Raw genomic sequence first — 23017 nt, forward strand, 5'->3', positions numbered from 1 at the left:
TTTTAAAAACCACATTCATTAGATGTTGACATGTTATATATCTCTCCTTTCTTCCCTTATTTTCAATGAAAACCAAAGAACCAATGGTATTAAGATTCCAAGAAAGGAAAAACGTGATTAAAGAGAGAGTGACTATTTTGTTTAAAGTTATTTTTTCTTGTTAACACTTATTTAACTTAGTGAACTCTATAAATAAGTGGGGGAAGGGAACCCTTTTAGTCAATAGCCCCACCCCTTCAATAAGGACCAGCAGCTCCCAATCTACAAATACATTTTTCTCCACCCCCCACCCCAAAAAGCAGCAAAACGGGGAAAACAGATTTTGACATTCCCAATATTTTCCTCTCCCTCTCCCCCTCCTAAAAAAGCAGAAATAAACATTTTGGCTATTTTTAATATAATACAGAAACAAATAGCTACACCACCTTTCCTATTTCAGGTCACATTTACATTAGAAGGTGTTTGCGATTTGGCCATGCTTAGAATGAACGGAGAAAAAAACCCATAAGGTAAAACACAAGTTGAAGTGAATTACATACAACAATATAAAATAAGGTGGAACAAAACTCTAAATTATTGCTAAACTATATCACTGGGAAGCTGTCACATTGTGTGTAAGAACAAATATACAAAGACCTCTGAAATGACGAAATTCTGATATGCTTAATTTTACATCAATAGGCTGTAATGTTTTTTTATCTGCTTCCCCAAATTGACTTCACAGCTCAGCCGTTCCTGATGCAGAGGCCGTTTCCAGTTACCCAAAGCAGAACATCAGTAACCCACCTGATATGTCAGGCTGGAACCCATTTGGAGAGGACAATTTCTCCAAGCTAACAGAGGAGGAGCTACTGGACAGGGAATTTGACCTTCTGAGATCAAGTAAGGGACACTTGAAGGCTTATTTCGCTTCACAGTAAATAAGGGCTCTGTAGGTACACTCAACAGTGCCAAAGACTGTCCTTTTAAAGGGCCATGCAGTCTGTTGTACAGAAAATTCTTTCTGAGCATTTGAGGGCAGAACTAGGTCCGCCTTTTCACTTTTCTTTCCATTTGGAAAATGTTGTGTGCAGAAGAAATTCACTGTTTAGCATTAGCAGCTATTGATATAATCTTTAACTCTTAAATATTTCTCATCTCCTTGATTGTCAAGAATTCTAAATATCAGTAGTATGGTGTTCAGATACACGAGACAGTTTAGCTGCTTGCATTATTCCATTTGCAGCTCTGTTTTCTTGCACACCAGAACAGAAGGTTCTGTTGGTCTGAAATGCCCTTTGAAAATGCGCTGAAAGAAAAATTGGTCTATTACATTATGTTAATGTTTTGTAATGTCCTTTGATGAGTGGCTACATGTAAGGGCTGCTTTATTGTTCTGACATGGCAATAGTTGAATAAACTTTTTTCCTCTTTAAGTCAGCTATCTCAATGTTTTTACTTGAAATCGCTTTCTTTAGTCAACTTGTTGGTATTCATCACGATACTATTTTCAAATGTAATTTTGTTAAGGAAGGACTAGGTCTCTTTTTTTTTTTTTTTTTAAAAGACCTTTAGCATGTAGCAAAACATGACATTGACTTCTGAGTTACAGATATAATCATTTGACAGCTAGGATTAGATTTCTCACTAGTAAAAATGCAACAAAATAGCTAGTGGGGAATTAATGGAAAAAGAAACTATAATTTTAACAGAGCTAGCTTCTTTCACATTTCCGGTGGCTTAATTTTTCCAAGTGACTACTTTTTTGTAAGCTTGCTGTGAGAATGTGGAATGCCAACAAGCAAAGTGAACGTAAGAATATTAAAGAACATGCATGAAATCATTTTTCTACCATTTAGGTTCAAGAAGTCAGTCTAAAACAGGGCAGAACCAAAAACTTACCGTAGCGTTGCACATATGTGCTTTTTTTTGGTACCACTTTTCTAAGAGATGTCAAAGTAGCATTGCAAAAAATGAATTATTTTCCAGTAAAACACAAAAGTTGCTCTTGTTAATGTTTGGGAAATTAAGATTGTCCTAGTTGAAAATAACCATTCTTTAAAAAAAAAAAAATTTGTTTTGGAACTTGAAACTATTGTCTTTCCAGTAATTGTGTTGAAAATCTTAAGCATAGTTCCTTCAAAAGGAGCCTTAGAGGATTTGGAAATCAAAACAATACTCAACAGGAGAATGTTTGTTTAAAAGTGAAAGGTCAGCATAGCACTGCCCATTCTCATAATTCCTAACCACTTTGCTGACCATAATTATGCTAAATGTCCTGAGTATGTCCTGCATCTGGCTTCACTGAGTAGTCTTGAGCCACGTTTCCGATAGATGTAAGGAAAATAAAAGATACTGACCAGAAAAATATTTTAAGTGGCTTCATGACTAATGTACTAGCTGCCATCCGGCAAATGTGCTTACTGAGAATGGCTGGCTATACTTAGCATACCCGAAGTTCTGTTCAGTTTGGTGAAAGATGTAGAAAAATGGACAACTTAAACAGATTCTAAGAAGGGAAAATAAGATTGTCAGAGATTAAGATTTTAAAACTTTTTTCATACAGTGTGATCATATTCTAAAATTCCAGCAAAATAGAAATCCTAAAGTAATGCTATTTTCATGCAAAGCCGCTTTCTTTGAAGGTTCTAGGAGGTTGATTTCTTCCTGTAAATGCTAGTAAACTTTGCGTAAGGTTATCTCATCAGGAAATTCTAACACCGTTGTCTCAGAGGCCCTGAAGTTATGTAATGCCTTTATATACACCTGATAGAGAGCTCATGATGCTATGTAGTGAGATGACTGGTGGTATTCTCAGTGCAAGATTAAGGAGAATACAAAGAATAGTTGACTAAGATTATTGTGCAGTCTGTAGACTAGAGCTATGTTTACCCTAGCACTTTTTTTGGTATAGCTTATGTCGCTCGGGTGTGTAGAAACTCTCCCCCCCCCACCCCCCCCAGCGACATAAGTACACTGACAGAAGCGCTGTTGTGGACAGCACTATGTCAGCAGGAGACATTCTCCTGTCGACAGAGCGACCGCTGCTCATTGGAGGTAGCATAGAGCAGCTGCATGCACGACCTTGCAGCTGCACAGTTGCATCGGTACAGTTGTGCCGCTATAAGTTCGCTAGTATAGCCATGGCCAACAATTGCTTTAGTCCAACTTCACAGTGAGCAAGATGGGCCTGTAAAGTGATGGCATAAAAGGGAAGAATTATTGTAAAAATGACAAGAATTATAACCATTTTTACATGGTTGGTGGCTCCTGTTAATATTCCGTTCATTATATATAATGCTTGCCGTTGAATTAGTGTAGTAGCCTTAAGATAATGTTTCTTGGAACGCAATCCTTGTAAAAATGGGAGTGCTTGAAACCACACAATTTTCTCTCCTCTTTTGCTCTTTACTGTTAGGTCAGGAGGAATATGTAGTAAAAGTTAGAGCATAATAGACATTAGACTTCATGTTATCTGAATGCCAACATTTGTTTGAATTGTTCCTTATTTCCTCAAATATACTGAGCTTGTGCAAGCGAATTATATGAAGAAAATAAACTAATGTCTTGTACTCTACAATCTCTTGTATATTCTCCGCTGATTCTCCATTAACAGTTACTGGTTACTTCCATTGTCCAATATTTGTATTATACCTGCTAGTATAACTGACTGAACAAACAGTGAGTGCTGGTGTATCTTGCTTTTCCCCTACCCTAGCCTGTAAAGTGATTTTACTGTTGTACAAGAAGCTTATGATATGATCAGTAATCCACTATCACTTCACATGTCTGTAAAATTAAGTACCTGACCACTGTTCCATTTATTCAGTATTTAGTACTTAGCTTGTATGCAGCATTATATTTAAAAAAAAAAAAGTTAATGTTCGAAAAGTTCTTTAATATTACATTACATTTCTGAACTAGATAATAACTCTATTTATAGATAGGGTTAAGAGATTTACCCTAAGTCCTTCAATGAGTTGTTAGAGCTAAGACTAGAAACTCAGATTTCCTGACTCAGTTTTTTTAACCACATGACAGCACTGCCTAGGAAAATGTTGAGACGTAACTTGCTGTGGTTTGACAAATAATACAGTAGGTGGCAGACTGGTTTAGTATACTGCATGAAGTGCAATAGTTTTTCTTCCTCACCTTTTGGCTTGAGTCAAATTTAAAAGCCTCAGTGGAAAGCCCTACTATAGATCATAAATTTTCCACAGTCTTCACTCTGACAATGAGGATTTCCTTAATGAATTTCTCATTGTAATTATTGACATCCTGTCGCAAAACAGATCCCTTGTATTAAGGCAATATAGTAGACAAAATAGATAAAATACTTCCATTACATTTTAGCCTATGGATTTTGAGTGTTGACAGTTAGCAGTCTTGTTCTAAATGTATGTTCTGTAATACCTATAGTAATCTTCTAAAATCAAAGCACAAATGTTTACCACTATACAGTTAAAATGGCAAAATTGGTAAATGTAGAGGCATACACCTCTACAGAGATAATTTACATAATTCTATTTTTAGTTTTCATTGTACATTAACGAGATTATACTTGCTAAAATGTTTGACATTGTGCAGATGTATTTAAATATATATCACTGCTCTTTTCATAAAAATCACCAAATTCCCTTTCTACAGGAGAGGACATGAGTTTTTACAAGAGAGAGCCACTGTTTATCACAGAATGTGTAAATTTTCTAGGTTTATTTTTGCTTTTTTGATCTAAGGGAATAAGGACAGAAGAATAAGAATCCAGAGAAGAAAATTTCATTGCTGTACTACTTAGCCCAATAATTGACACACATTATAAGCTTTTGAAATAAACTTTTCCATTTGCTTTCAGTTTCACTGGGCTGGCAAATCACAAAATGTTGACCCTTGTTTTTTTCTTTCTAAAAGCCTAATTTGTTATGTCATGTCACAATTTACATATACATTAAAAATATTTAAAGTTTTGTTCACTGTTATACACTATTAATTAAACAAGTTTCCTAGGTTCTCCCTTTTGGGACTCAAAAGTCAAGGTTTTTAGGGTATATGATTTATCTGCAGCTATCAGCATCTTCATCTTTGGGCACAATCTCTCCTATAAACTGGTTAAACCATTATCTGCATGCATAGTAGAGTATGCACAGAGAACTAAAGTTCTTGATGCTATGATGGTTCAGCTTTTTGTACTCCATGTTCACTGCAGGAGAAATGAATAAACTTGCTATTTTATATATGCTGTGGAAAAAAATCTGACTTTCACAGAGGCAGTCACTTGACAATTAACCAGTAGATGAAGCTGAGTGAGAACTCTCTTGAGTAAAAACATTTTTTTTCAAAATTAGCTATTCCATTAGCTATTGGCTTTTTTTCCCTGCATTGTTTCCTTTTCCATGATCATGGTTTTAAAGATGTCAATGAAGCTGCAAAGGCCAAATATGAGTGAGTGATTGTAATTGGGTTTCTAAAAATTATAGAATTGTGTTATGACTAAATGGTTTCTTTACTGACTAAACACTCAGTTGTAGTACTACACTTTGGAGCCAAAGTAAAACACTCACTGGAATCTGGGTAACAATAGTAAACGGTCATCTCGGCTCACTATGATTTTCTGTTATCTTGGCTCCTGAAGTCTTTGAAGATTTTGTTCCTGGTGTAAATAAATAAATAAAACATGCTTTCCCAAATGGGAACATTTTACTATTGCTGAGTTATTGCTTTCTAAGCTCCAGTACTCTTAAACTGGAACCTATGGGTTTGAGACTGAAAACTGCCCATTCTCCTAAATAGAATTCCTCTTCAGATCCTTCCGAATAATATTATTTTTGAGACCCCAAATCACTTCAAACAAGTGTGCATATGGACCTAGGGTTGCAGGCATTCTAGAGAAATGTATAGAAGGCCCATGGGCCCTACTGCCCTCAATTTATTTTATCTCCAGCTATGTTGAGGAACCATCCGCTCCATGTCTTAAGCAAATTAACCAGTGCTTGATTGACTTAATCATTGACACTCAAGGAAAGCTCATGCAAGCTTTTTATCCCTCAGTTCCAGGCTATCACATGCAAAGTAATCTTGCTTGCTCCACATGTTGAGGGTGTTTTGAGCATCAAGAAACTATGGAGTCAGCCTGCTTCTGCCCTGGCCTTAATCAGGAAACTGGACAAACTCTTAAATGACAGCAAGATTTAATCATCTTCCTCACCCTTCCTTCCTTGGGCTCCTTGTTAACTGTAAATTTACAAATCAAAGGGAGGCAAGTCACTGTGACAACAACTCCAAAGGTTAGATCAGTTGAGAAGGAAGGCGTAGTCATTTTTTCTAGTAGCAGCAGTATAACTGTAATGGTACACAGACTGAAAACCAGTCTCAGCAGAAATAATTCAACAGAGGCAGTTTCAGGGTGTGGAGTGCCAAGTCAGTGATAGCATTCCTGGATCCCATTAGCTTCATCTTCTGAATCAGCTGATGTTCCCAGAGAGCTAAGAATCCCAACTCTTTATTTGGAATCTAGCTGTCTGAAAACCTTCTCCCTATCAATCTGCCTCCTTCCCATCCATATTGTGAGGTCTTTTCTGTGGAAAAATAGAGGTCTCCATTTTTGCCTACAGCAGGAGACTAGGAATGATGATACCCAACGCCTCCCATATGCACATTTTATATAAACTTGTATTATGATAGTGGCCACAATGCAGCAGGCTCTGTCCAGGTATGCAGTAAGAGGCAGTCCTTGTCCTGATGACCTCACAACCTAAAACAAGCAGCAAACAAAGAGGGGGGGAAAAAGTATTTTCCTCCACCTTATCAGCTATCTCCAGACTCCCCGTGAATAGTCAGTTGATTTAATTGGCGCTTTGAAAAAAGGTCCATATAGACCAGATCAGAGAAGATGTTACCAGTATAAGGGTCATGTAGGAACAAATGTGAAGATGACTGTGGGAGAAATGGAAAAAATTGGAGGTCATCTGATCATCGTGGGCAGGGAGACAAAGTGTAAGAGTTAAACAGTTAATTTTAGGCCGTATAAGTAGAGTATATGCAAAAGAACAACTAATCAAATTCCTCAGATTGGCCCTTTGCATATGGGTGTGATGGTGGGAGGAAACAATGTTTTTTAAAGCCTCCCACACACCTGTCTTTTACTATGCTTTAATTTGACAGTGCTTATTACTATGGCCTCTGCAGAATGCCATTTTTGAAATTTAAACTGATCAGGAGCTACTCGAAGTCTTCCATGACTCGGACATTCAGGATTTGCCATAACAGAGTAGAAATTGACAGACTTTTAATACAACAATCTGATAGATGAACACGAACACACACACTGGCACCTCGTGGGACCTGGTGCACAGATGAGCTAGTGCAACTTAGAGCAATTTGAGTGCACATACAACTCAAGAACCTGCTCAGGTCTGACACAGTGATGTTGCCACCATCTCCTTCCCCTACACAGAGATCCATATGAAGTCTTGAGACTGGGTACTGCTATAAGTGACACATCTGTAATCAACACAGTTGAACCACCACCACCTTCAACTCTTGTGTGGGAATTTGCCAGAAGGGTTTATGACCCATTTTAGAAGAGACATGGCCACCTCTTTATCTTGCCTCCATCAGATTTATAATGCTTTCAGTTTCTATCTGGCTCAGTAATACTCTCTCAAAATACCGGAGCTAGACAATATGCTCACTCTGTCAAATCATTTGTCCAACTAAACATTGCTCATCCACCTGGGAATTCCAACTACTTGTTAATCTACAATGGAATACCACAAGGATAATTATATTAACTGTGGTTACTGGTAACTTTTCTTTCTTTATCTGAATGTATAGTTTCTGCAGATCCTTGCTCACCTGCCCTCCATCCCTTCTTCCTTTGAATCAAAAATTGGAGTTTAGCCAGATGGAGAGACGCTGTGGACAATTGAGGATATGGGCCTTTTATACCCACAGAATGCATAGCTATGACTATCAGTTTGTGTACGGTTGGGTAACTGCTTTGAAATAGTTCCAGGACTCTTGAGCAATAATGCGCCAAGATAGATCTCACAGAATTCCAGTTACGTGGGTTACCTTCTTGTCTCATCATTGATGACCCCTGGAACACTAGGCTACAATAAATGAGGAGACTACATTCCCAATTTTTTGTTGCATTATTCTTGTAATGTTGAATACTGTATGTATCCGATTTTAAAACACATTGCATGGACCAGGACTCTAGAGAATAAAGAGCATACAAAATATAACTGTACTTGTTTGGATTTGGTGAAACTCAGAAACTGGTATTGCAATCATTAGTACAATCCCATAATTTAAAAGGGATGCTGGTGGGATTACTAATTTGTATCCTTCATTGTGGTTCTAGCAGAAAAGCTTTACCTTTAGGGAAGTGGGTGAATTGTTTTTTAAAACTGATTTTAGGCATAAAAAATAAAAATGTAACACAAGGCATCTGACTTGGGTCTTTGGATACCATGGTGTGTTTTTGTGATGTTAGAACCTAAATGGAACAGAATGAAAATTAGTCTCTTACAAGCACTGCTCAGAGAAGTTTGACAATATTGTTTTTCGGTTATAATACATTTTCATCATCTGCCACAATTTACTTCGGGGTGGGAGTGGAGAAGTAAAACAAGAATGAACTCTTGCAGATGAAGGCCTTCGAAAATGGGATAGATGTCAGGGTACAAGGAGAGGATCTGAAACAAACACAACTCTATTAAACGTATCATTAATTTGGCATAAGAACTGCCATTTTTATTTTATTTTATTTTTTGTTCTGTTTCATTTATTTTTGCAGACAGGCTCGTGGAGAGGAGAGCATCCTCAGATAAGAATGTGGAGCCACATTCTGCTCCACAGAACCATCCTTCTGAAGATCCCTTTGGTTCTGTACCTTTCATTTCTCACCCAGGCAAGTTACATATGTAACATCACTACCTCTTATTTAAATCTCTCTCTCTCTCTCAAAGGAAGCTTGTTCAGTTATATGACCAAACCAGTGCAAATTGGAATCATCAGCCTTGTGGTTGAAGATTGAATAGAGGACAACTTTTCTAATATCAGAGGGGTAGCCGTGTTAGTCTGGATCTGTAACTTTTCTAATGTTATCGTGAATGTCTTGAAGTTTAAATCTAACCTAGCACCAAATGCATTGATACATTTTACATTTCAAAAATTGCATATGCATGATCTATTGGATTTAATACAACCGTGTCAGTTAAATGACTAATTTCCTTAATAGAATTAGATTTTTTTTTTTTTAGGTCACACAAGAGTATTGCTACTTTCCTCTATTGTTTTCAGCCACCAACCTTTCTGTCTTCTATTTTTGTTGTTGGTTCCTCTGTTTTATTAGAACCTCCAGGTGCAACAGCAGAGGGATAAAGAGCTTAGCTTTAAGTCTGGTTACAGTCGCACTTATGACACTGAGACTCTGTATAACTTTTTCTTTATAGAGACAGATTTTCTGACTGTACTGTGAACTCTGGGATTTAAAAACCAAATTGTGCTCTGTCACTTACTAACTTGCCAGTTATTAAAAATTCTGCAACAAGAACGTCATTGACCGTTTTAAGGCATAAGGTAGAATAGAATCTAGGGCACTCCTCCATAACATTAAAAAAAGCTTTTGTTACTTTGTACTACTGTGGAGCCAGCAATGAGTAAAATAAGGTGCAACTTAAAGATGCTCAAAGTTGCGGGTATGTTGAGTTAAAAATGCGCTCTTGGTGTGATTTTTCTGACCATATCCACAGTAATGGTTCCTCTAATATGCTCAGATTTCACTTTGTCTTCAACCTTGTGTACTTTTTTTGCAGCCACATTCCCTTTTCTTTCACTTCGCATTTCTGTGAATCTCCTTGTGTGACTTAGGCCCTTTATGATCATACATAACCAGGTGTGAACAGAATAATATTTGGCATTCTGTTCTCTGTGGTACTCATTAAGAGCCAGGCTGTTCTGTTCTCATTCTCTATCAACTTTTTCCTTGTCAGGCTGCCTTAAACTGGTTCTGCTCACATTATTACATTTTCTGAGTTTTCTTCCATTATATCTGCTCAGCAAGCACTAAATTACCACCTCCAATCACCCTGCTCTAAAGAGTTCTAGCATTGCTCAGGTCTCTTAAGCCTGTCCTAAGAACTGTGTGTTCTCCATAGAACTAGAGACACCGTAGGATTTGCATTATGCCGTATCTGCAAAGACTCTTCTTTGCCTTATAGGCAAGGCTGAATTAATGTGAAATAAGGAAAGAAATGGTTCCCTTTGTGTGGTGGCCACCCAAATCAACATTGCTGTTTGCTTGCTGATTGTATCAAGATCAGGAAAGTAAAAGGTTTCCTGCCTTGTGATACTTTTTAGATCTGGAAACTTTTAATAGTCCCTTAACTTCTGACAACTTTTTGATGCTTTTACTCTGCTACTGCTTCTCAGCCTGCTGTGCCTATAACCTTCAGATAATTAAACTGAATTTATTAAATCATATAATGGAAAAAAACCCCACTTTTTTCCATTTACATATTTAGGATAATCTTGAGTCCAGGAAATGGAAGAGCTGCGGACATCTTGAGAGGAAAAACTATATACCTTCACTGTTGACTTTTGCCATTTATAAAACTTACTAAAAGAGATCGCCATTTAAAAAAACATTATTTACAATCCTGGATCAGTTAAGGCTGAAAAGTAACAGGAGACTTACAAAAGATCTTCTCTAGCTGTTGATTGTAAAAATTCTTACACTACAGCAGTCTGGGAGGCCTGGCATATGTTGGGGTGGCGGGGGAAACAAACCCTGCAACAAATGTCAGTGTTCTTCGCGTGATGGTCCCTATTGTATTCCACTGTGGGTTACACATTCATACAATGTGGCTGGAGCCACAGAATTTGAAAGTAATGTCCAGTGATCCGCACGTGCTCCCTTGCTCACCTTGTGCCTCTGACTGAGGGGATAAAGGGCAGGGCAGACTGACCGCCTCTCCAGTTCCTTCTCACTGCTGCTTGGTGCGAGTCGGAACCTCTCCGTGTCCATAGCTTTAGCTTCGCCCCTTAAAATAAAATTTAGCTTTGTAAATAGTGTTAGGGTTGTGTTATGTTAATCCTGGGGGACCCTCCCCACTAAACCTCATGTGGATACTATAAACACAACTTTCAAGAGTGGCTTTATTAGGTTAATTTCTTCAGCAAGGACAATTTGTTGAGGCATTGGACATGAATCTGTGCTATTTAGCAAATACAGAAGCCTGAAAGAACATCCTTTCTTTACAAGGTGGCAGTTATTTTTCCCCTAAATTCTTGACAGCATATCTACACCACAATCTGTCAAATCTCAAAGCAGTTTATAATGTCTTGTGATGGCTGGCACAGTTTGGTACAGATTATGAAAGAGTTCTGAATCCTACAAACGAATTGGTCCTTTGTATGTTAACTTCTGGTAGAGTGTTTTAGTTAAAACAACAACAAAACATTCCCATAAATAAATTTCTGCTATTAGAAATGGTACTCAGTGGTAATGTGAAAGATAGTTAACTGTCTTGGTCTCCTTTTGGTCTCAGCCTTTTAAGAATAACTAAACTGGATCCATACAGTTCCCAGGAACTTGAAGACTCTTTTTTAAAAAAAATATTTTCAGGCTCCCAAGGGCTGGAATTAGTCTCTGAATCAAGTTGCATTTTCTAGCTTTTGGTTTAAAAAAAAAAAAAAAGAGTTTTCATTTTTTTACTACTGCAAAGCATCTCTAATGAAACTAATGGGTATTTTTACCAGAAATATCATCTAGCTTTCCCTGAAAATTTAATTTTGAACAGGTAAATTATAGTGAAAGTGTCCCAGTCCTCAGACTGTAGTAATCAAGAATAATGGATGATGCGTGATCTAAAATCATGCCTATAGATTTAAAACCATGGCAACTCCTGTGGTAAGTTTCTCCCCATTGTATTTTTACTATAACACACAGATTACTATAGGTTTTGATTTGTAAATGTGAGGCACATTTCACTTAAATTTAGGCAGAAGAAATATGGAATAGAGTTGAGTCAGTGGGGCAAATTTGCATAAAACACCTGATTCCCTATATAAATATCAACTATGACTGCACAGTTCTCCAGCTGTATGCAAAACACACTTACTTTGGTACTTTTGAGTTGTCTGGCAGATGATGCAGTTAACTCATGCCAGTATCTCTGGCTAAATGATCATCTACTAAGCAGTGGTCCACTTCACAGTAAAAATATCTGTGAGTTCATGGAGTAATTCACTTTAGGGGGAAAAAAATCTTTTTTAAAAACCTCACATTTAATATTGTGGACTTTGACGGGGGAAAAAAAGCATAGCTTATATTGCAGTAATCTTTCTTTATTAAACTCTGGCTGTCCGTTTCCTACTACAGTGGGAATTCATGATCTGTGACAAGTTGATGGTCCAGAACAACACTGATTGCTTTGCCCGTGAAATGACTCAAGTATACTCCTGTCACTCATTCTGTTGTGTGATCATCTTCAGTCCTTTCCTTTTTGGGGATGAGCAGAGATCCTTTGGAGACTGTATAACTAGGCATCCTTTAATAGTAAATAATGAAGTAGGTTTTCTACTATCATTAAAATGGATCAGTACATCAGGATCATACGTTATGTAAGTCCACTCATGTTGCATGATACAAGAGAGGTGCCACTTAAAAACCATCAAAGACGTAACAAGTGTACAGTTATTCACAGATGTGTTTTGAAGGGGAAAAAACATATTCTAAGAACCAAATGTTTGTTTTATTTTCCAGTCCTTGTCTTGAAAACAAGAGCAGCAAGCGGCATAAATCTATTACAGTATTCAGCAGCTGCTGCTCTGCCTGTCGTCAAAGCAATAGTGCAGATTTAGTTGAAATGTCCCAGTAATCCCGGGCCTGACATGTGGCAAATTGCTGTGAAATGATGGCGGCAGTATGTTACCAATTCAAAGAAAGCGTAAGGCCCTTATGCCCTACTCTTCCGCCCCACCCCCCACCCCAGCCCCTAAAATGATGAACCAGCAGAAGGCATGTAATTACTGCAGTTGTTACAAGCCATTCATCCTCCTATAATCGGATGTCTAGAAAAAGAACATCAGAACAGAAAATTTCCTTGAAGATTAGGATCTTCTTATATGATTAAAGATGTTCCACCTGCCTTACATTTGAGTGAAGAACAATTGTCTCCTACAAGATGCAAACCTGATTAGAAGTGTAGCAATCGGAGCAGTACATTGCAAACAGATGTTACTGCATATTTCTTCAGCTTGTATAAATATATATTTGAAATTTTCATTGCAGCAGTTTACAGTTTGAGAAGATTATTAAAAAAAAATGAAATCTTCTGCCATGTTGATTTTGAAGTGCATTCTGGCAACATTAGAATGTCATTAAATAAACAAAACTCATTTTTTCCCTTTTAGGCATTTATTTTGATACATTTTTAAAATTTTTGGTAAATGAAGTATAGTTTGACAACTTTTATTTTTGGGGTTGAAAATAGAAATTTTCCTCCATCAGTAACAGCGAAACTATGTAATGTTTACACTTATGTGAATTATCAGCAATACAGGGGCTTTGTATTTGGATCTTTATTTTTACTTGTTTAAGGTTGAATTTGTTGCTCATTAATTTAACCAACAGCGACTCTGACCATAAAGTCACCAGGAATGTTGTTGTTGATTTCAAGTGGGAGTATGCTCATTCCCTAAAAGCATGTTTGAGCTGTGCTTAATCATAATGTGTGCAGGTATGTAGTGGAAGCTTCTTCAAGCAATGATGAATCCAGCTAAGTCTAGCACTGTAATATTCCTTGAGGTGATCTCAAAATCAATGGTTGCTTAAAAAGGATTTTCTCTTGGACATGTTTCATTGTGTTTTTTTTGGTGTATATAAAAAGTAAAGAAAACTTTTTTATTTCTTCAGAAACTGCTGTAACCTTCTGATAGGCGTTCTCTTCCTTTTACCTCCAAAAGGGCCTGATTCTCCCCTTTCTTAAACTGGTTTAAATCTGGAGTAATTCCACTGAAGGCAATGGAGACACTGGTTTTACAACAGTGTCTCCAAGTGAGAGGAAAACCAGGCTTGCTATCTCTATAACTATATTATCTCATATGATTTAGAAGTTGCAGAAGTTTAACACATCCATAATGTATCATATTTTCGTCAGCAAAGCTCATGACAATCATACAAAGCAAAATGTGAATCTCTTCACTGAAATAAGGGTTGTTGGATTTGCTTTTGTATGATTCTAATAAGTATCCTACTGTTTCAGTGGGGAGTATGTCAGGAAATTAATCTCAGGTTTTGAATAAAACCTGCTTCTTCCTCTAGGCAATAGTTTTTCACAGTTTTATCTGCAGATAAGAAATCTATCTGCTATTAATAGAAGTAGAATGACTTTTGGCCTTATACTGCTGAGTCATTAAATAACTATTCCAAATTAACTCCCATAAACTGGCATTTAGTATGCACTTACAAGTACCCTGGGGAGGGTGCGAAGAGACCACTTATTTCTAGATCTAAACAAAAACAATCTGTGCATACAAACAAAGAAAACATACTTCTGTGGCTTGTACACATGGTATAAGAAGTAAGCAGTTTAGGGCAGAAGTGTTACTTAAATGCAAGTTAGACGTTATTCTAAGTCTAATAGTAACCAGAAGAAATTTTTTAATTGCTAATAATCGCATCCAGATAAGGAGCAAGGACAACCCAATCCTAAACTATGAAATAATTAACTGTCCTGGGGGAAAATATTCTGTAAATCTGTTTATTCCAAAATTGTAGATGGAGTGGGTAATATTGAGGGTGGTTTTGATAGGGATGAGAATTAAGAGAACGTTTCTCTCACCCACACTTCTTTGCAAGCTATGTCTTGTAAGCTTTAGATTTACATCCAAGACACCCAAACTTGATCTCACCGTTCATTACTGTCAATAAATGGTAACAGAATGCTGACCCAAAGCTGTGGGTAGGAAAGATCTTACAGGTTTAAAGAAACAAATCCCCCACATAGAGAACAAGAAACTATTCTTGGGTTGTCTCCTATATTTAAGGGGGTTTGTCACCAATTTTAAACTGCAGTGGTTCACATTAGACCATGGCAGAGTGAGTGAGTCAGCATGGCTGCTGCTTTGTTAAAATCTTTTTAAATGAGAAGTTGAAAGGGGAGCAAGGGATGAACAAGGGTCTTTGCAGTGCACTTGTGTGAAAGTTTGTTGAGTTATAGCACTAGCTGAGGAGACAGAGCTTTGATTCTAATCCCCACACTTACACGGTTCTGGTTTTAGAGTTTAAGTGGGCACTCTTTTATATCATGTAGGATAGGAACGTTCAAACGAGAAAATGACTTGGCAGTCATCAAAGAATGAAAATCCTGCATGTGTCTTCCAAGTAAGCCTGTAACCACAACAATAATATATTTTGAATTATTTTTCTACTGTGAGACTTATAATTAGTCTTTCCGACACGTGTTCAGAAACTGATGCTCTTTTTTCCAACCCCATAGCAACAGATATGATGCTTTTGTAACTGCATTGCATTCACAAGCTGAAGTAGGAAGTTCAAGTTGAAAGGACATTATTTCTATGCATGATATGTTCTCTTCTCTAATTTTAAAAATGTACAAAAATGGGTATCTAGAGTGGGTTTCTGAGGTTGTTTAGACATTTAAGTGACCTAATTTTCAAAAATACTGAGAGCTCAGTAGCTCCCACAGAAGTAATGGGAGCTCATCAGTGCTCAGCACTTTCAAGAACCAAGCCACTTATTTAGCTACCTACATATGGATTTAGGACTTTACCATTATGTTCATGTTCTCGAAACCCTTGGTTAGGAGATGGTTGAGTTGGTTAAAACTGCTATACTTACTATATACAGGCAAGGGACTCGGTGAAAAACGAATGGACTCTTTATAAATATATGTCGTTATTTTTGTGTGATCTACCTACTTCAATGCTCAGATAGCATAATCTTTATTCTGAAATAGCCTCTCATATGTATATGGTCTCTGTTCAATAGATTGATAGGCGGGAACAGTAAAAGACTTCAAATCTAATGAATTAGACACTTAGAATAAATAAGAAAGCACTCAAATAACCCTAGTCCTAGCAATTTATTCTTCCTGTTCTATGCTCTGCCCTGATTCTTACTGCACCTCTGTGCAGATCTTTAGATCTGTTTCTTCAGTATTACCATTAGTGACGTATGGATGCTAACAATGTCTAAGGACTCCACAGAACAATCTCAGACACACACAACCCTTCTATCGACCTGATCCTGGAAACATGCCAGTGAGTAACGCTACTCATGTGACTAGTCCCATTAGCCTCAATAGGACTGCCTGTTCCTATGCCATAGCAAGGAATGGGGGCACCAAAGCGGATTGGCAATGGAACAGGTAGTCGTATACTGCCTATTTGTTTGCAGAGTGCTCTAAATATTATTTTATGTCAGCTATTAAGCTGTTCCCAAATCTTTCAAAGCTCTCTTGGCTTTATTACGGCTGAAAGAAAAACATTGATAAAGGCTATGTTGACAATAAGAGGTGCTCGGGTGATCAGACCCAATAACAGCAAACGTTCATCCCAGTAACCAAACAAAACCCACCTAACCACTTCAGGGATAGTTGCAGTAGACATAGCAAACAAGCTCAAATTAAAAAATTATTTCCCAGCCAATTTCTTCCCCCTTTCCTCCATTCTCAAGCCCATTCCTCTACAGGGGTTATTGTCTACATACTGAAAAACTAAGCTTTAGGATGTTAATTTAGGTCAACAAAAGTGAAGTTGACCTAGTGTGCTAGGACTTTTAAACTGCATAGATCAGATCCAGCACCATTGATTGTAATGGGCACAGGCTCAAACCCCACGTCTGCTATGACAGAACACGTGTAATAAAAATGTTTCCCATTGAAAACTAAACACGCACCATAATATGGGATAAATCTTGCCACAGTATATGCTCCAGGGGGTCAGACATAGCCCTCACAGTTTCTTTGTCTTGCTAATGCAGTTTGCAGATGGTTAGTCTCCTAACATCATCAGGGTGAGAGCACGACGATGAGAATAAAGACTAGTATGTGATATTTAGATATTTTCAGTGTACCAAACTTTCAGTTCATGAGACAGAAATTGAACCATTTACCTGTTACAAGTGTTCAACTCTCTTCATACAGAAATAGGTGTGTGTGGGTATATACAAAAAAGCAGAATATACACATACTTTGGTACACATTTTAAAAACAGGTTTGCCTTTCTGAACCTAATGTTGCTAATGTCTACCCTGAATCAGATAGATTTAGGTTATTTTCATTTTGCAAACTAATCACATTCATGTTAACAATTGCAGTGTCTCAACAAATATTGGAAATGTCAGGATTTGCAAGACATGGGGTTATCAAGTCCCAACATGAAGGCTATACCTTTGGGAAATCTAAAGTGTCCAATAATCCAGATTTTAATTTAACAGTAAACCAAATGTGTGCTATTTAAACTAAGAACAGATAAGAAGCAGTTCAACACCAGAAGCAAACAAACAGTCCAAAGCTATAATCACCTGATGTTTCTGGTCATTTTGTTCTTAAATCCATACCAAAAACATACATTACTTCTAAATTCTTCTTAGGACTGGGGGCATGTTTTAGGGGTGAAAAAATGATTATCAAAAACTATTCAGTTCTACTTTCTTCATAGAATACAACAAGATAGTTCCGTAAGCGTCTGCTTCCTTCCAGAAATAGACCATTAACTAGCAAAAGAGAATATTGACCTTGCTTGGGGTGAGAAAGTTGCATACTCCTTGAGTAACAAAGGAATAAACCATAAGCCAACAGCAGAAGCTTTACCAGTTAGAAACCAATGAGTAGAGTGACAAACTTTTTACTCAGACTAACCAATTCATCATTTAAGAAAAGAAAAAAACAAACCAACATGCAAACTTGCCCTGTACTCTGAACAATCTTCAGTTGCTTATATTCCGGGGGGGGGCTGATTTTTTTTTTATGAAAAGAGAGGGCCCAATCCTTTAGTCCTTGCTCAAGTACCACTGTCATTAAAGTATATGTAAATTTTGCTTAGCTGAGGACGTTCTGGGTCAAGTGCAGTACTACAAAGGTGGTGAATTGCTTTAACAGTACATAGCTGTCCTACCTGTAACTTACATTGGGTGTTGACTGTGATGTAATGAGTTATCGATTTATATTTATGCATTAATGACTCAGTAATATATCCATATGCAACAATCTTACTGACTTAGACTGCCCACAGTGGACAGTACAAATAGCTCCCCCCAGCACAAACCGTTTCAATTGACCATAAATCAACTAGTGATTATCAATTAGTCGAGCAAATGCTTGATCAAAAATATGTTTTGTTCCATGCTCTGAAGGTCGATAAAAGTGATCTCTTGTGATTCACCCAGAAGAAGTGGCTTCCATGCTAGGGGACTCTCCTGAAATTAACCAGCCTCAACTCCCTACACGAAAACATCATCGCACGGTCAGCAAAAGAGCTTCAACGGAGATGACGAGGCATAGGAAGGGGAAGCTGTTCACGTTGTACAGGACCCAACCCACGTATGGCCTTATCAATTAAACTGAGCTGGGAAGCAGTCCATGGAGCATAGATGTTAAACTCACAGCCAAAATCCTGCCCTTGACACTCAGAACGGAAGAGCTGCATGAGATCTTTTGCCTTTAGGCGGATTTTCCCCTACTGTGCTACAATTGTATTTGTAGGACGAGGGCCTTGGGCTGGGGGTTACAAATCGGGCCCATCTCTGAAGTAGGTGACTGTATGTCAGTTGTAAGAAGTATTTTTTTATAAATTCAAAATATATTTCAATTTAAAAATAAACAAGCCTTTTAAAGTCTTTTATATGACGCTTTCAAATGTATGAACTGCTGTAAGAATGGAGTTGCATGTGGGGGGAGTGTAGGTGAGGGAAGAGAGGTAATTTGCCCTTCTGTATTTTCAACGCTTTTGCCGACGAGTAATTTTGTTTCCATGCCACCCCTTCCTGCTGATTACGAAGCACTTCAGTGTAGCAGTGCTGTGCTGGTAGGTGTTCGCAGTTGCTTTTTTTTCCCCTGTCTGGAGTGGAATACGGTAGTGGCTCACTTCCCTTTACTGCGCACCATTAAAAGAGACACTCATCCCCTCCTCCTTGCCCATCAATGTAACCATCCCCCGCTTTCCAAATCCTTCCATTGGCTGCCTACCCACCATTGCATCCAACTTAAGCTTCTCATCAGCTACCTTCAAAGCTCGCTGTGATTCTGGTCCTCCCTACTAATCTCTCCTTGTCAAGCTGTGTCTTGCCCCTCATCCCCTCTACTCCACCCATGCTCTGACCCTTGGCCGCTCATTTGTCAGCTTTTTGCACAAGCCTCTCTGTGGGGTCTTCCGTGTGACCCTCTATGCTACATATGAGCTCATCTGCAAAGACTTGACCCTATCCACATTTTAGTCCCTCTTAAGGAAACATTTGTGTGATGCTGCTTATAATGATTCTAGGTTGGAGGTTCTTAATCTTTTTCTTTCTAAGCCCCCCCTCCCCCCCCATGCTATAAAACTCCATGGCCCACCTATGCCACAACTGTTCCTATGCATATAAAAGCCTGGGCCAGCATTAGGGATTAACAATCAGGGCAATTGCTCTGGGCCCCTCGCCACAGGGGGACGTGCAAAGCTAAGTTGCATCAGCCCCGGAGGGTGGGGCTTAGGGGCCTGGGTTTGTTCACCCCCATGCGGCGGGGCTTTGTCTTTCTGGCCTGGGCCCCAGCAAGTCTAATGCCAGTCCAGCTTGGTGGACCCCCTAAAATCAGCCTCTTGTTCTCTTTCCTCAGTCTCTAGTCACTTGTCTGTCCTTAAATTGGAGGTATTAGATCAGGGACTACCCTGGTTCAGTGTTTGGAAAGCGCCTGGCTCCTAGTAGGCACTGCTGTCAATAATTAATAAAGCCAGAAGTAAAGGCCAGTACAAGAGCTTAGCTTTATATTTTCCCCTGTAGGACCGCAAACCCGAGTAATAAAACTGCTGCTCTAGGAGAGACTCGGTCCTTCTTTGTAGTTGAAAAAGGGGACTCATTAAAGATCATCAGTGCTGTGCTTCAGTAAGAGTGAGGACCTGAGCCGTCAGGAAGTAGAGCGTTTTCAGTAAATAAATTGTTGTACTTTGGTGTGATACTATAAACGTGAGACCTGTATTCATTAAGCAATCTTCTGCTGGTGAAATGAAATCTATCTACAAAGGTATAAATTTTCTCCATATTTTGTGTGTGAGAGTAAACGTTTCTGATGCCCTTTAAGATGAAAGGTGCTGTATATGATACCTGTAAGATATTAAAATATTAGCATAACTGAACTCTGAATTTTACAAAGATCTCAAGGAACACATGATACCTATGTAGAATCAGGGGTTCAGGTGACCCCTGTTCCCTCAGTTACAGGCTGGCTGAGTCAGCAGGAAAGGGCGCTGAAGCTCCTTGAGGCTGAAGCTAAACTCCAGTGGCACTCCTAATTTCTGCAACAGGGGAGCTCTGAAGTTCTGCTGGAGCAAATTTCACCCCTGGCAGGAGGCTCTGCTCCACCCCTGCAGGTGATTAAGAGCTCTGCTTATGGTTTACTACACTCAGTAGCACATCAGACTAATAACAGATAACTTGAGTTAGAATATCTAGCTCTTGTATAGCACATGCCATCCATAGATCTCAAAGGGCTTTACAAAATACTGACCACCCGATCAATATCATTCCCATTTTACAGCTGGTGAAACTGAGGCAGAGAGGTGAAGTGACTTTCCCAAGCCACCCAGTAGGTCAGTGACAGAACCAGGAATAGAACCCAGCTCTCTTATATAACAGTCTGCTGCTTCATCCACTAGGCAACTCTGCCTCACCCATAAAACGGGTTGCATTGTAGAAAAATTTCATTTAATGAAAGAGGTAATTTTGTGCTATTCAGATGGAGCCTAAATAAAGATGAGCTGCCTTTTCTATTTCTCCCCCCCACTTTGTTTACAAGCTCTATAGACACTATTTTGGCCTCATAATTAACAAAAGTATTCCCAGTAATTAGACTTGAGCCTCTCCTACCTCAAGTACAACCTTTTTCTGGAGTAGGGAGAATATTCTCTGATCTGTCTCTGCAAACCTACTGTCCTGTACAACTGAAATAGGACCCATAATCTCTGTTCCATGGAGACTGAAGAAAGAACCTTCAATGTATCCTCTTTATGCTATTTCATAAGACTTGATTTTATGTTTGTAGTTTTAGTCTTTCTAGTGCATCAGTGGAATGAACTGATTACACAGTAAGGCACTTATGCTTGATGTTAAGCACATGCTTATGCTTAAGTGCTTTGCTGAAGCAGGGCCAAAGTATTGTAGTAGGTGAGCAATTAGAACATAGCTTTTAAAATGTGCTTCTGGGGAGGAGGGAGGAGACGTGACCTTTTAAAATAAAGCAACAAAACAGTGTTTCATAACAGCTACATCTTTTTATAAATATAAGTGGTACTGCTCAAGCATCTGTTTTTGCTGGCTTTTTCGTAGGGAATTTACATATGCTTATACATATGCTGATCCAGAGACACTACCAGGTTGTCACGTTCACCAATCGTTCACCCTACACATGGTGCTGTATAAAAAAATACTTTTGGGACTGTATTGCAGCCATGTGGCTTGCTGGTGTGCTGAATTCCCCCACCTCCTCTTCATCTGTGTAGTTCTTCACACAAAGCCTTCTTAATCAGACTATGTGCAGGAAAAGGTGAATTTCACCCTTTGGTAGCTCCTGCAACGACACTAGTCAGCGTTATTGTTACTACCATTATATTGTTCTATGATCCACTCTCAAGTGATGGAGCTGCAATGTGATGTATGTTCTGGGGAGAAGAATGGGACATTTAACAAGTACAGGTATATTGTATTGAACTGAAGTGAAAAGCCTTTCTTCGGTTGATTGTAACTGTTTGTTGCTGTATTACTGTTTTCTCCCACCTAAATATTACTGAAACTCAGAATTTGAAAACTTCAAAGTAAGAGACACCTTCACAACATACAATATCCCAGCTATAAAGCTTGAGAGTAATTACCCAAAAGTGACTCTTGATGTGTAAAAATAGCACCTTCTTAACATATCAGTCCCTGAGTGTAGAAGTCATGTCTGCTTACTTTACTGGCATGAACAAGCTTTTACTACTTCTAATACTACCAAGCCAATGTACCCATGAAAGAGTAGATTGTATCCCTATTGTGCATCATTCATCGAAAGTGGAATTGTCAGCTACATTCTAACTGCGGAATCTTAATCAGGTAGGAGGAGGATGTCAAAGCAAGAACAGACTGATTTTTCAGACTCCAAGTTGAGGCTGCTAGTTTTTTGTTTTTTTTTAAATCCTTTCATGATTTGTAAACTGTTTAATGGGAGAAAATGAATATGGGACCTCACGCTGTCAGTTTAGAGCATGATTTTTCGGATTACAGCCAGTTTGAAAAACAAGGACTTGGAATGTATTTGTCACAGAAATGTTTCCAAAATTTCCTACTGTTGCTACCACCGATTCAGCCTCATTGGCATTAACAATACTGAGTCCTAAGGTAGACAGATCACCCACTGCTGCAACCATTTTAAGCTCCATGGAGATTTTCAAAGGCACAAATGGCAGGCACCTAGCTTAACTGTCTCAAGGGCAGTTAGGTGCCTGACTGGCACTTCTGCCTTTAAAGATTTCCCCCATGTCAATTAGACGAGGGGTTCTCAACCCTTTTCTTTGAGTCCCTCTCCAACATGTTATAAAAACTCCACAGCCCACCTGTGCCACAACTTTTTTCTGTATGTAAAAGCCAGAGCTGGCATTAGGGGTAACAAGGAAGGCTATTGCCTAGGGCCCCCTGCAAAGCTAAGTTGCTCAGGCTTTGACTTCAGCCCCAGGTGGCAGCATTCAGGGCCCCGGGTTTCAGCCCCACATGGCAGGGCTTCAGCTTTCTGCCCTGGGCCCCAGCAAGTCTAACACTGGCCCTGTTTGGCGGACCCCCTGA

The 23017-nt window shown here is 38.6% G+C and overlaps 1 protein-coding gene across 1 annotated transcript in view; it reads left to right on the forward strand.

The window, feature by feature from the left end:
- BMP2K (BMP2 inducible kinase) overlaps positions 1-23017 on the forward strand; it is a 106809-nt gene that overhangs the window by 76628 nt on the left and 7164 nt on the right. The window contains exons 14-15 of the mRNA XM_045017443.1: positions 725-882; positions 8777-8890. Of these exons, the coding sequence (XP_044873378.1) occupies positions 725-882; positions 8777-8890 (272 nt within the window). The remainder of the gene's footprint in view (positions 1-724; positions 883-8776; positions 8891-23017) is intronic.

This window comes from Mauremys mutica, chromosome 5, assembly GCF_020497125.1.
Source record: "Mauremys mutica isolate MM-2020 ecotype Southern chromosome 5, ASM2049712v1, whole genome shotgun sequence".
Taxonomy (NCBI): Eukaryota; Metazoa; Chordata; order Testudines; family Geoemydidae; genus Mauremys; species Mauremys mutica.